Here is a 12,644-nt window from a genome sequence, read left to right on the forward strand (position 1 = left end):
CACAGTGTTTGGGTTTGTGCTTAATTGGGTTTCTAGTAACAGTTAAAATCTCAACATCTGGTTTAGTATCATTGTTTTCTTCTGCGAACTCAGGAAGGTTAACTGGATGCTCAGTGAACACGTTCCACACCAACAAGCACCCACTCTTCAATACAGAGATTATCGTCGGCAGCTAACCCACACACAAACGAGACGGGACGGGAGGTTTTCATTGAGTGGAGAAGATGAACAATTTTTTCCTAGGGCTCTGACTTCTGTTTTGTGAAAGGTGCGAATAGGTATACGTTTGCTAACTCTTCATTTCTAGTTTCCCTTTTTTTAAAAAAAAAATTACAAATCCAATTATATTTTTAAATAATATTAATTACAATATCCACGTATGAAGCCTTGTCACACCGTGAAGTTTCACGTAGGGAACGTTACTAATGGAGTCAATGCCGAAATAACGATTGGTTAGTTTCGTCCCACGAATGGATTATTGATGGGTACATTTGGTAATTTCTTTCTTTTGTGGGTAGATTTGTGAGCGTTTTCAACTTCCATGAATAGAAATGGTAGTTTACTCAACTAGATATTTATTATTTTATGTAGCTTATTAGTTTTTCTGACAAAGTGATTTTTGACAATTCTAAACCCAAATTATTTGTTTAAGATTTTTTTTAGCAAAACCACTCTTTTAATGAGTACCGACCAAAGAAGTGCATCAAAAAAGAAGAAAATATATAGACAATTTATAATTAAATTACTGCATACACAAAATTTTACCATTTTTGTCTTTAATGTACTTAGTTTTATAAAATCCTCTAGCCTTTTTTTTCATGACTTTATTATTTTTGTAAATGCATCTTTTTCCTTTCTTCATACTAAAACACTAATGAAAATCCCTATCAACTCTTGCTCTTACTTCGCTTACCCCCACTTTTGGCCTCATCTCAGTCGTCTTATATTTCTTTCAGTTCTTCATCTTACGACATAAAAGTAGGGGTGTTCATAGATCGGATCGTCTTATATTTACGGTATTTATCCGAATCCGATCCAAAAATTGCGGATATCGATCTGATCTGCAAGACTATTGGATCTGATCCGCACACTAATAGGATCGGATTGCAGATTTCATGTAGATATCCGCATATCAGCGGATCCACAAAAAATAAATAAATAAATAAGTAAATATTCATTTTTATGTTTTATTTCAACTAATAATTATCATATATATGTATTATTTTATTTTTATTATTTAAGAAAAGTATGTTTAATAATATTTAAGAGTAAATATGTTTAAAAGAGTAGAAAGATAGTATTTTATTGATATTTTTTAATAAAAATAAGCTTTTAAATTATTTATATATTTTGCAGATATATCTAAAATCCGATTCGATTCGTAAATGTGCAGAATGGATCGGATCGAATCTAAACTTAAAAATTACGGATATTAGATCTCATCCATATTCACCCCTGCATAAAAGACCACTATTTAAAATATTTCTCCTTTATTTTTAACTTTTATTGTACACTTGCATCGTGGTGTTCAAGTCAGTTTGACCAGGACGGCAGGATCCAAAATAAATTTTGTCGTGTTTGGATTTGTAATTTTTACCCGATGTGAAATTTTGAGCCAGGTTTGAGTCAAGCTTTGGGTAGGCCTGATCCAATATCCCTATCCAAAAATCGTTATTTTTAATTTAAAATAATATATTTTAGTATAAATATTATATAATATTTATTAAATTTAATCTTTGAATATAAGATTTTATTAATTTAGGTTCAATATACTCTATTGGTTTCTATAATTTCACTAAATTTATAATTAAACTTTTATACTTTTTTTTATCTCAATTGGCTTTCTACATTGTTTTTAATTTTGTACTTAAGTCACGGTCAATTTAAAAAAAGATAGAATTAACGGAATATTTTTTAAAAAATTGAATGTGTTCACAATTAAGAACATAATTAGATATTTGAACACATATTTTTTTAGAGAAATATTTCATTAATTTTAATATTTTTGATATAGAAAGAGCCTAATTACAAAATTAAAAGCAGAATAGAGACCCAATCAAAAAAATATATATAAAATTTAATTACAAATTTAATAAAATTATAAAAACTAACAGAATAATTATACCATTAATTTATTATATAAAATTTATAAAATTCTATATATTAATTAGATTGGTCAAGTTTAACCCTATTGTTTTTGAGTTAATTTTAAGTCGGCTTCAAATTTTTAAAATAGTTCTAGTCAAATATTTGAGTGGAGTCCGAATCAAATTAAACCCGGCCTAATCTGTCTACATCTCAAATTACATCCACCACGACGATTCTATATCTCTTGCTCAGTTGCCTTGATACCTCTGATAGAATAAAACACAATTCCCTACTTGCAAAAATTAGAGAAGCAACAATATCCACTCACAATAAGTATTAACGCTAGCACAATAATACCTAATAGCAGTGGAAAAATCACATAAAAAAGAAATTAGAGACAAGCTAATAACATACTAAGATTTTTAACGTGGAAAACCTCCTCAATGTGAGAAGCAAAACCACGAGTCACCAAGACCAGGAAATAGTTTCACTATAATGAAAAATAGGATACAAGAGAGTCACAAATTACTGCACAAAATGTGCATACAACAAGCCAAATAATCCAAGTTTCAAAACTTTCAAAACAATTACAAGAATCGAAGATGAAAATACCACAAAAATAGAACTACTGTGCATGATCAATAACTCTAACTACAGAAATCGAATTGAAGATCTGAACAGTGAAATCAAAGAACCAGATGTGTAAAACACACTATCCAAATTTGAACTCGATCCAACGGTTAACGAATCTGCAGCGATCAATTTACAGAGACAGCTTTGTGTATGTGCGAAAATGACTTTCTCTCTAGTGTTTGGTGTTCTCCTTTCAAAATGACCTCTATCTCACTCAACCCTAACTCACTTCAGCCACTTCAACTATTCATGGGCTTGGATACTAGCATTTGGGCTTTTTCTCCACATAGGAAGACTCAACAACCTCTAGTCGCTCCGAAAGTCTCTTCTACCACTTTTCTAATAACTTCAGTCATTTCATTCCACATCTTTTCTACACTTCTCTGTCTCTCTTAACTTGCTGCTTCTTTTATCCATCTTGGAAATTGTTTTATTTTCACCTTTTGTCTGCTAGTATGTGATTCTTGGAATAAATCTGCGATTCATACAATTTTTTTGTCAAATTTTCTTAACAAAAAGAAATTAAATCAGTTTCAAAAGAAGTAAAGAAGAAGAAGGGAAAAAAAAAGGAAATAAAAAATGCAACAACAAAAGAGGAGGAGAAAAAAGAAAAGTGCATATCATAACGGGGAAAGAGGGAAAATGTTGTTCAAGGAGAAGAAAACGCAGATGAGGATGTTTCCTATTTTTAAAAAATTAGTTGTGCTATTGCTTTCCAAATTTGCACTTGCTACACAAGCCTGTTTTTCAAACTTGAGAAATGATAATGTACCAGTGTACCTAACAGTCCAGAGATATAGCTTATAAATATATGCATAAAATGAAGTACTAATTTAGAAATGGACTCGGAAAACATTTTGTCGACAAGGCTGTATATTGTTTATAAGCCCTTATGCACGAGAGTGAACCAGTGTTATATTCATCGTCCTCTAATACAACAACGTTGATTACTGCTATTCATTACAGAATATAATGAACACAACATTGATGCAAACCAAAGTAAAGAGAAAATCACAAAACAAGAATCGTGGCGGTGGTTGAGGAAAATTAAACTTCTATATATATATAAAGATTTTAAAGTGGAAATTAAAGCGAGAGCGGGTGAGAAAAAGAGTATCTAGTAGTTGCTTTGAGAGATATATGTGTTGTAGCTAGTGTGATTTTATATGTAGAGATCAGAGTAGAACATCGATTCTATTTTCTGTTTCTTGATATCAATAATTTATGGTTTTACTTGTAAGAAGAAATAGCATAATTATATAATGTATATCATATAGTTTTCATGCCTTGCCTATCAAGTCATGTATTAGCCAAGAAATTAAAGTGAAGACTTACCAAGTCAGGCCTTCGGATTATTATTTAAACGTATAGTAGTGGTGAGAGAATATATATAATTTTATAATTTTATATATGTTTCTTCAAGTCAATTGATAAAAGATTAATCAGCTTCATGTGATACTCTAAACTAACTTCGAAAGCACAATTTCCACCCCTAGTCCCCTACCATGCATATCTTTTTGTATACCGTTTCTTAAAGGGGATTGAAATTATTTTAAGAAAATTTATGTTAATATTGTAAGTGTGAAGAGTAATGAAATTAGTCTCATATTGAAAAAAAATAAGAAAAAATAAGGAGTTTATAAGATAAGAGACTTATTTATTTATGTTATCTTACTTAACAATTTTGTGTTACGAACAATTTCACCCTAATGTGACATGCATTAAGACATTAAGATGTATCTTAGCTTTTCCTTTGTCATCGTTCAGATTGCTGTCTTTTTTTTCCTCGGGTCACAAGTTTTCTGTTTCAAAGTTACAATATAATATTGCATGTTATTATGTGTATATATATAGTTTAGATTATCGATTAAATAATTTTTTTGTCAACTTCTTTAGTTTTTATTATTATTATTTTTTTTTCAAATAGCTAAAGTAATGATAATGTGTTTAGAACCCCGAACCAGAAGTTACAATTCTATATAAGATTATGGGTTTGTTTTGGTAAATTTTTTAAAAAATATTTTTTTAGTTATTTATTTTAAAAGATTTTATAACAAAGTAAAAAACTAAAAAAAAATTATGTTTGAATATTTAATTTCATATAAAAATATTTTTTATTTATTAATGTATTAAAAATTTATCAAACACGTTAAAAAATAAAAAATATTTAAAAAAATTTATCAACTTAATAATATTCAAATAAATAGTATGCAATAAATAATTAGGTTATAAGAAAAGCTAGCATTAAGAGATGATGTATTTTTTGACTTACTATGAGTTCTCCAAAACAATTTTACAATTTTACGCCATTCTATTTAATTTTATAAAATTTAATGCTCAACTATAATTTTAAGAATCGGACCAAATTAACCAATTTAATTGAGTTAATAGAGAGCTAATTATTACGTAGGTTGTTCAATTTAGAGTAAAAATATGTGGATAATATACCAGTTAAAAATTAAAAAAAAAAAACTAAAAAATCAGTTAATTTTTTTGGTGACAAAAAATCAGTTAATTGGGCGAACTGATCTGACTTTTTCCTTATACTAGTGTCGCACGGGCTTATATTTAAATTTGATGAATTAAATTAAAAATAATATTTTATAATCATATATTTTTTAAATTTAGTATAACACTATTATCATCGTTATATAATAAACGTGTTAAATATGTTGTTTTATCTTTATTCAAAGTAAAATATGAATAGAAGAGTTCGAAGTTTATAATATTCTTGAACCATAAGGAGGGAGATAAAAAAATAAGAACATATATAACTGTAATAATAGCATGTTAATTTTATCCTAAATTTTATATCAAAAAGATAATAAAAATTTATCGACAACCTAGTATCTTACTAACTTCATTAGAAAATCATTGGATGTTGTGCTCCTTGTTACACATTTCATTTCAAATTTGAAAAAAGAGTTATAGATAAATTAGTTATATCTATAGTAAAGATTTGTACAAAAGTGTAAATCATAACATGCTATTAAAATGAAAATAATATTATTCTTACCTAAATATTATTAAAAACCTCTTTGAACACGACATTTGTTGTTGATGACTTTGGATTGCCGTCTTCGTTTAGACATTTGTTATTGATGACTTTGGATTGCCGTCTTCGTTTAGAATTAAAACCCTGAGGCCACTGCGACTCTTAACTCCTGACAAAGCAACATAAAGTTGTCCATGGGTGAACACTGATTTTGACAAATAAAGCCGTACATGTGATAATGATTGACCCCGACTCATGTTAATGGTCATTGCAAAGCATACTGTTAATGAAAATTGTCTCCGTTGGAACTTAAATGGCAATCCTGAATCTGAAGGGATCAAGTTCATTCTTGGAATGTACACTTTATCTCCAATATTTCTACCGGTCACTACCGCCGCTCCAATTACGTTGCTGCCAAGTATGTTAACTATTAATCTTGTCCCGTTGCATAAACCTGAAGTCTGGTCTATGTTTCGCAGTAGCATTACAGCGACTCCTGCTTCAAAGTCAACTTGTGATTGAGGAGTTCCGAACATTTGATGTCATTTAGAAACTCTGGTGTGAACCACTCTTGTTTTACATCTTCATTCTCATCAGCTTGACATGTTGTGTCAGAGCTCAAATACTCCTTTTCCATCCTTGGAAAGACTGTTAAGACAAAATCGTTTACCTTCTCGACACTCTTAAGTGTGGGTGCAAGAATTGCTCTATTCTGAAAATACCTGTAATCTAATATGTTTTGCAACAAATTTGGATATGCAAAGTCTACCAAATGAGAGAGAGGATCATCAGTAGTTGTAATCAATAGATCATCTGGAATTTTAACTTCTAATTCATCACCAACAACAGAGCCAATATTTTCATTTCCAACATCAAGTATCCAATTAGCAAATATCTTCATTTCACCTTCATCTTGATTCGAAGAAGACATTAGAAGCCTCATATTCGTATGCAGTTTCAGAACCTTACAAAATGACCACAGATGGGATGAGTTAATAGCGGATGCTAATATATCGTGTCTACTTCCTTTCGGAATCACCGGAAGTATCTGTCTGAAATCACCTCTTAGAACAACAATCTTACCACCAAATGTTTGATGTGTCTTATGTTGATCGGTAACTGACATAAGATTCCTGAGCGTCCGATCAAGTGCTTCAAAACGGCAGTTGTACCTTCCCTCGCATACAACATATTGAGAACTCAAAATTGAATCCTGTTTTGGACTTCTCTGATCTCTCCTCATACCACATCATGGCATCGCAATGCCGACAAAAAATTATGGGTCACCAATATCTATCACATCTAATAATCACCAAGATAATAAATTGTTTTAGTTATATCTGCAACAAATAATTTATATAAAAATATACCTTTCTTTCACCATGTTAAGTATAAAAATAATATTTATAAAAGATTACCGAAAAATACAATTTATGGATTAAAAAGATGAGATCATATAATACAATTTCATTGTGCCAACCTCAAGATTTAAGTTTTACAATAAATCAATGTTCAAATACAAAAATTATAATATATAACCATATCTTAGTTTGAATTTTAAAACTTGAACACTAAACGATAATTTTTTGTTTATAAAAAGCATAACAATAGTAAATAATAAAGTGCTGATATTGCTACTTCTTAAATTACCTGTATTCTCAGCAACATCGAATATGGCTGGGTATTAAATTTGCACAGAATCATCTAAAATATTCCTATTTTCAGTAATATCCTCAACTTCCTGAAAAATTTTTGAAAGATTTGTAGTCAATTCCTTCAAAAATATTTCTCTTTGTATCAGGTGTCCTTTTTTTTTCAGCTATGCACACTTCTTCTAATTCTTTAGTATCTAAATTTGAATTAAATGTACTTGCTCCTATAATCATTAGAGATAATACATCAAGTATTTTATTTTATAAAAAAAGAAAAATAAATATATGTTAAATGTTTAAATCAGCTGAATTATGAAGGTAGTATTAAAGATAAAAGAAGTAAAATTTTAGCTTTGTGATAATTACAATCTATCATGCTTATCTTACCATGTCTCTTTTGAAGTAGCATAGTCTTCCTATTCAGTCTTACATCCCTTTGCAATCTAATTCGATTTGTGTATTCCAATGAATCTATAATAATTATTTAGCATATACCAATGATTGTTTGTAATAGACCAATTAAAAAGTTAAGTGTTTGGTCTTTAAGTAATAAAAACATATTAACATAGTAACTGGTAGATATTATTTTATGTTTGTTGAAGATGTTGTTGACTTGTCTGATGACATGGACTATCATATGCTTCATGTGTGATACTCGAATTACTAATATCACTAATATTAGAACATTATGTTTTTTCATCTACAGAGTGTAGATGAGTAGTTGGAGACCTTGATCAATATGGTGTTGGGTTATTACCTAATAAGATAACTCGAGATATTAGTTTTGAACATATTTTCTGTTAAAGTTTATAATTGAATAAATAGTAGGAAAATCAAAATACATAAAGTGCATGTACATTCCCATAAGCAAGTTCCAAAAAAAATCATCTAAAAATAAATTTGTATTAATGCTATTTGTAATGTTCGACAACACCGATTGAAAATGCACACCATTGGAACTGTCACTTGAATTTCCTGTAATTTTTTCATAAACAAATGTAGTAACATATTACGAAGATAATATAAATTAATAATTTATTACTTGTCAATAGCTAAATAATATATAGAAAATATTGTATTTTATGGGCTTTCATTCGGCCAAAATACTCATAGTTATTTTGTATACCCAATAAAAACTAAATATATAGAACTGACATACTTAAAAATACCAAATAAAAAAAATATTATTCTAACCTAAAAATAAAAATGATAAAATAATTAATTTATTTTTTTATATGAAATATACCTTAAATTGTGCTTTGCTTTGTATTTTCTTTGTCTTTTAATATCAATTTTCTTTTCGATATAATCTTATTTCTCTTTAGACTTCTTGCATCTTTCAATATATACCTAAAAATATCAAATAAATAAATTTTTTAACTAATTAAAAATATATATACATTATACATAATACATTTTTATTATCAAATTTTTTATATTATTAAAAAAATAAAGTAGTACACATATGACAGCGTTTGTTTTTGGTATACATGTCCATCAAAATATAGACACAGGAGTACACAGGAGTACATGTATGGTGTTTGTTTACTGAGATAAAAATGATGAAAGACATAGTCGTACACAAACACCCATTAAAAACATGTATTTTGTGTCTCTCTAAAATGCTTAAACACTAATTTTTAACTTGAGACACTAATTGTTTTACAATTTTTTCTCATGTCTAACTTACCAAATAGAATATGAAATTAGTGTCTTCTTATATCTATGTAAAATCGCACATATTTTATTTTCAATGGCTGCTTTAATTTCTTTTTTATTCTCATTTATTTAGTTACGTAAACATATTTTATAGAAAATAATATATATTTTTTTACAAAAGTATCTTTTTTCAAATAAATATAAGTTTAATCTCACGATCAATAAATTCAACTTATAGTTAAAGAGATTGAAAATGAACAACTTATAAGTAAAAAGAGAGAAAAAGATAAAAGTACCTCTATTGTTATAATCTAAAAGATAACAATGTAAACGAAGTAAATAGAAAAAAAATTATAAATGTGACAAATAAAAAAATTTAAATTTAAAAATCAAAACGGTTAAGAAGCCACTTAATTAGGAATTAGTATTAGAGTTTTAAATTTCAAATTTTTAAATAGAATTTCCTAATTAGCTAGTGCAAATTTAAAATATTTAAATAAACTTTTTTAATTAAACGTTTGTTATTCATTAAGAATATAGGAATTTGTTAATTTAAAAATAATTTTTATTAGTTTCGTCATAAATAGTATCAATTTTATTATTTATCGATAAAAATAAATAAAATTAAATACAATCTAAAAATTAATAACCTTATAAATTACATAAATTTAGAAAAAATACTTGAAAAGAGAGAAAAAGATGAAAGTACTTCTACTGTGGAGAGATAATCTAAAAGATAATAATAAAAATTTATAAATGTGGCAAGTAAAAAAATTTAAATTTAAAAATTGAAATGGTTAAAAACTTACTTAATTAGAAATTAGTATTAGAAATTCAAATTTAAAATTTTTAAAATAGAATTTTCTAATTAGCTAGTATAAATTTTAAATTTTTAAATAAAATTTTCTAATCAAACGTCCGTTGTCCATTAGGAATATAGAAATTTGTTAATTTAAAAATAATTTTTTTTAGTTTAATCATAAACAGTATTAATTTTATTATACTTTTTCTAAAATTTAAACAGTATTACATTTTTTTAAATAGTATAAATAATTTCACATCTTAATAAGACTGATAATTCTATTTATTTTATTATAATCCTTTGTAATTAGCATAGTAACTTATAAATTATATAAATTTTTAAAAAATATTCTTAAACTCAATTGCTTACGTAAAAATTAAAAAAAAGTATATTTGAATTTAAATTTAAAATTATAAACATAATACTTTAATTAAAAATTATAATTAGATTTTTTTAAATAAGTATACATTAAAAATTAATAACTAACTTAATTGTATCAACAATAATTCAAAAAAGAAATTTATAACTTTATGACATCAAATATTAAATTAAAAATTATCAGAATATCAACGGTGAGAATCAAATTAAAAATAAAATCACAAGTAATAACCAAATAACTTCAATTTATATTTAAAAAAATTCTAAATTCCAAACATAAAAATCGAAAAGAACCAAAAGAAAAATAACAACTCAAGAAAAGACAATGTTTCCACCAAAACAAATATATGCTTGGCATTATTCTATTAGATAGACTCTAAAAGAGATTCCAAAACATGTGCATCCAAATTCTCAAGTTTCTTTCTCAATCTTGATCTTCTTGCAAGTTGAGGTATCTCCTTCTACATTCGAATCTTCTGACTTCGAGGATAGTCACTTAGTTGGTGTAATAGCACTTTCCAACAATTCAGATTCATCATTGGCCGTAACTTCATTGGAGAATTCAAGCAACAAATTCTGTACAAAAAATCATGCTAAATTAAAAACTTCTTTCTAACCTTTGATTTTATCTCACTAATATTTTTTGAATAAAAATAAGATCTAATTTTGAGAGAACAAACAAAAAAAATTTATTTTTTAAACAAATACCTTAATACCTTTTACTTTCTCCCCTTCAATGATTGTGGATGTCTTTGAAATTGGAAACAAACCACCGGTGTAGTCAACATCCTAAAATTATAATTAATTATTATTTATAAATTAGATACTACTAATGACCAAGAAAACAAAAATTAAATTAATTTTTAATAGAAGTACACTTATATATACTCACCATTTGAATAGGGTGAGCCTCTTTGAATTTATTTATGAGATCCACATTATTAGTCATCTTCTTAACTTTATAAGAAGGTGAAAAATATGAAATATCAGATATTTGAACTTCAACGATGAAGAGAAAAATCTTATCAATTAGGTTGAGTAAAAGTGTAGATGTATATGATAGATCTCCTTTCTGCAGGATATTACATAATATATTAATAATAAATAATATAAAAAGTACCAATACAAATATCTTCACTAATGCTTTTAGAAATAAATATTGGTTAGATCTTACCAATAGGAGTGGATCAAGTATCTCTACACAGCTCTCTTCCAAAACTTGTTTTGCCTCATTGTCAAAGACTACATAATATGCACAGTCGAATCATCAATGACACCAAGCTTTATTTGATACCTGCTTAAAAAAGAAAATAACATAAGAAAAAGTTAAATATAGACTTATTTAATATCTAATCTAATGTACATAGACTTTAATTTAAATAAATAAATAAATAACGTTGGAGTCATGGATAAAAGGATATTAGTAGAAAACTCGCGTCTTCATCGAGTCAAACCATCTCAATTGAGTATGGCAATGGAGAATTTTCATAACTTGATAGTGTCTATAACCATATCACTCGTATACGTACACACAAATTGTAGATTGTAGGATTGATGTTAGCAATTTTGTGAATATCAGCCATTGGAATAAGTAGGGAGATTTTGGATATATGTAAAGAAAGGGATTGATGTACTTTAAATTGTGGTGCTTTACATCTCTCATAACTTATCCTTTTATAGTTACATCATAACTAAATTTTTTAAAATTTGGTTGACTTTAATTTAAAATTTAAAAAACAACAAACTAAGTTAAACAACCCAAATTTAAAATTTAAAAATAACAACTTAAATAAATAATAATTTAAAAATTCTAAACTAACGTAAATATTTATTTATTGTAATATTAGTATGTAACAACCGAAGAATAATTAACGTAAATTTTTTTAAAGCTCTAAATTTCTTTAAAAGAATTTATGTAGCTACAATTTAAAAAAAAATCAACAAAATTTTAAAAAATTATGCTACAAAGAATTAACAGATTTTTAAAAAATAGTGTTAAAATATAAAAAAGAACAATCTAAATAAAATTTAAATAAAATTTAAAAAATAACAACTTAAATAAAATAATTTAAAATTTAAAAAATAACAACTTTTATAAAATAACCCAAATAGATAAAACAATTTAAAATTTAAAAAATAACAACCTAAGTAAAACAACCCAAATTTAAAATTTGAAAATAACAATCTGAACAAATAATAATTTATAATTTATAAATATAAATCAAAAAATTTCTAGTGATGACACGTAAGGAAATAAACTTCCAGACTCAACGTATGAGTACCACGTCAGCAAATAAGCTCCCCATTTGTATTACTATAAAGATATCATATAAATATTACGTATAAATAAAAATCAATCCTGTATTTATATATTATTATATATATTATTTAACTCATTTTTAATATATAAAAGTATATATACATGTGTCCTGGATAG

At 26.6% G+C, this 12,644-nt stretch overlaps 2 protein-coding genes across 2 annotated transcripts; both read right to left on the minus strand.

Moving 5' to 3' along the window:
* Positions 1-5,805: 5,805 nt before the first annotated feature.
* On the minus strand, positions 5,806-6,201 carry LOC110276934 (uncharacterized). Its single transcript, XM_021134041.1, has one exon. It carries the CDS (start codon positions 6,199-6,201, stop codon positions 5,806-5,808), a length of 396 nt encoding a protein of 131 aa, XP_020989700.1.
* Positions 6,201-6,959, minus strand: LOC107470530 (uncharacterized). Its single transcript, XM_021134042.1, has one exon. The coding sequence runs from the start codon at positions 6,957-6,959 to the stop codon at positions 6,201-6,203; it is 759 nt and encodes a 252-aa protein (XP_020989701.1).
* Positions 6,960-12,644: the final 5,685 nt, after the last annotated feature.

This window comes from Arachis duranensis, chromosome 10 (assembly GCF_000817695.3).
Source record: "Arachis duranensis cultivar V14167 chromosome 10, aradu.V14167.gnm2.J7QH, whole genome shotgun sequence".
NCBI classification, from domain to species: Eukaryota; Viridiplantae; Streptophyta; class Magnoliopsida; order Fabales; family Fabaceae; genus Arachis; species Arachis duranensis.

Coding starts and splice junctions, on each gene's coding strand:
- LOC110276934 (XM_021134041.1), bottom strand. CDS start 6,201: ATGCTACTGCGAAACATAGACCAGACTTCAGGTTTATGCAACGGGACA.
- LOC107470530 (XM_021134042.1), bottom strand. CDS start 6,959: ATGAGGAGAGATCAGAGAAGTCCAAAACAGGATTCAATTTTGAGTTCT.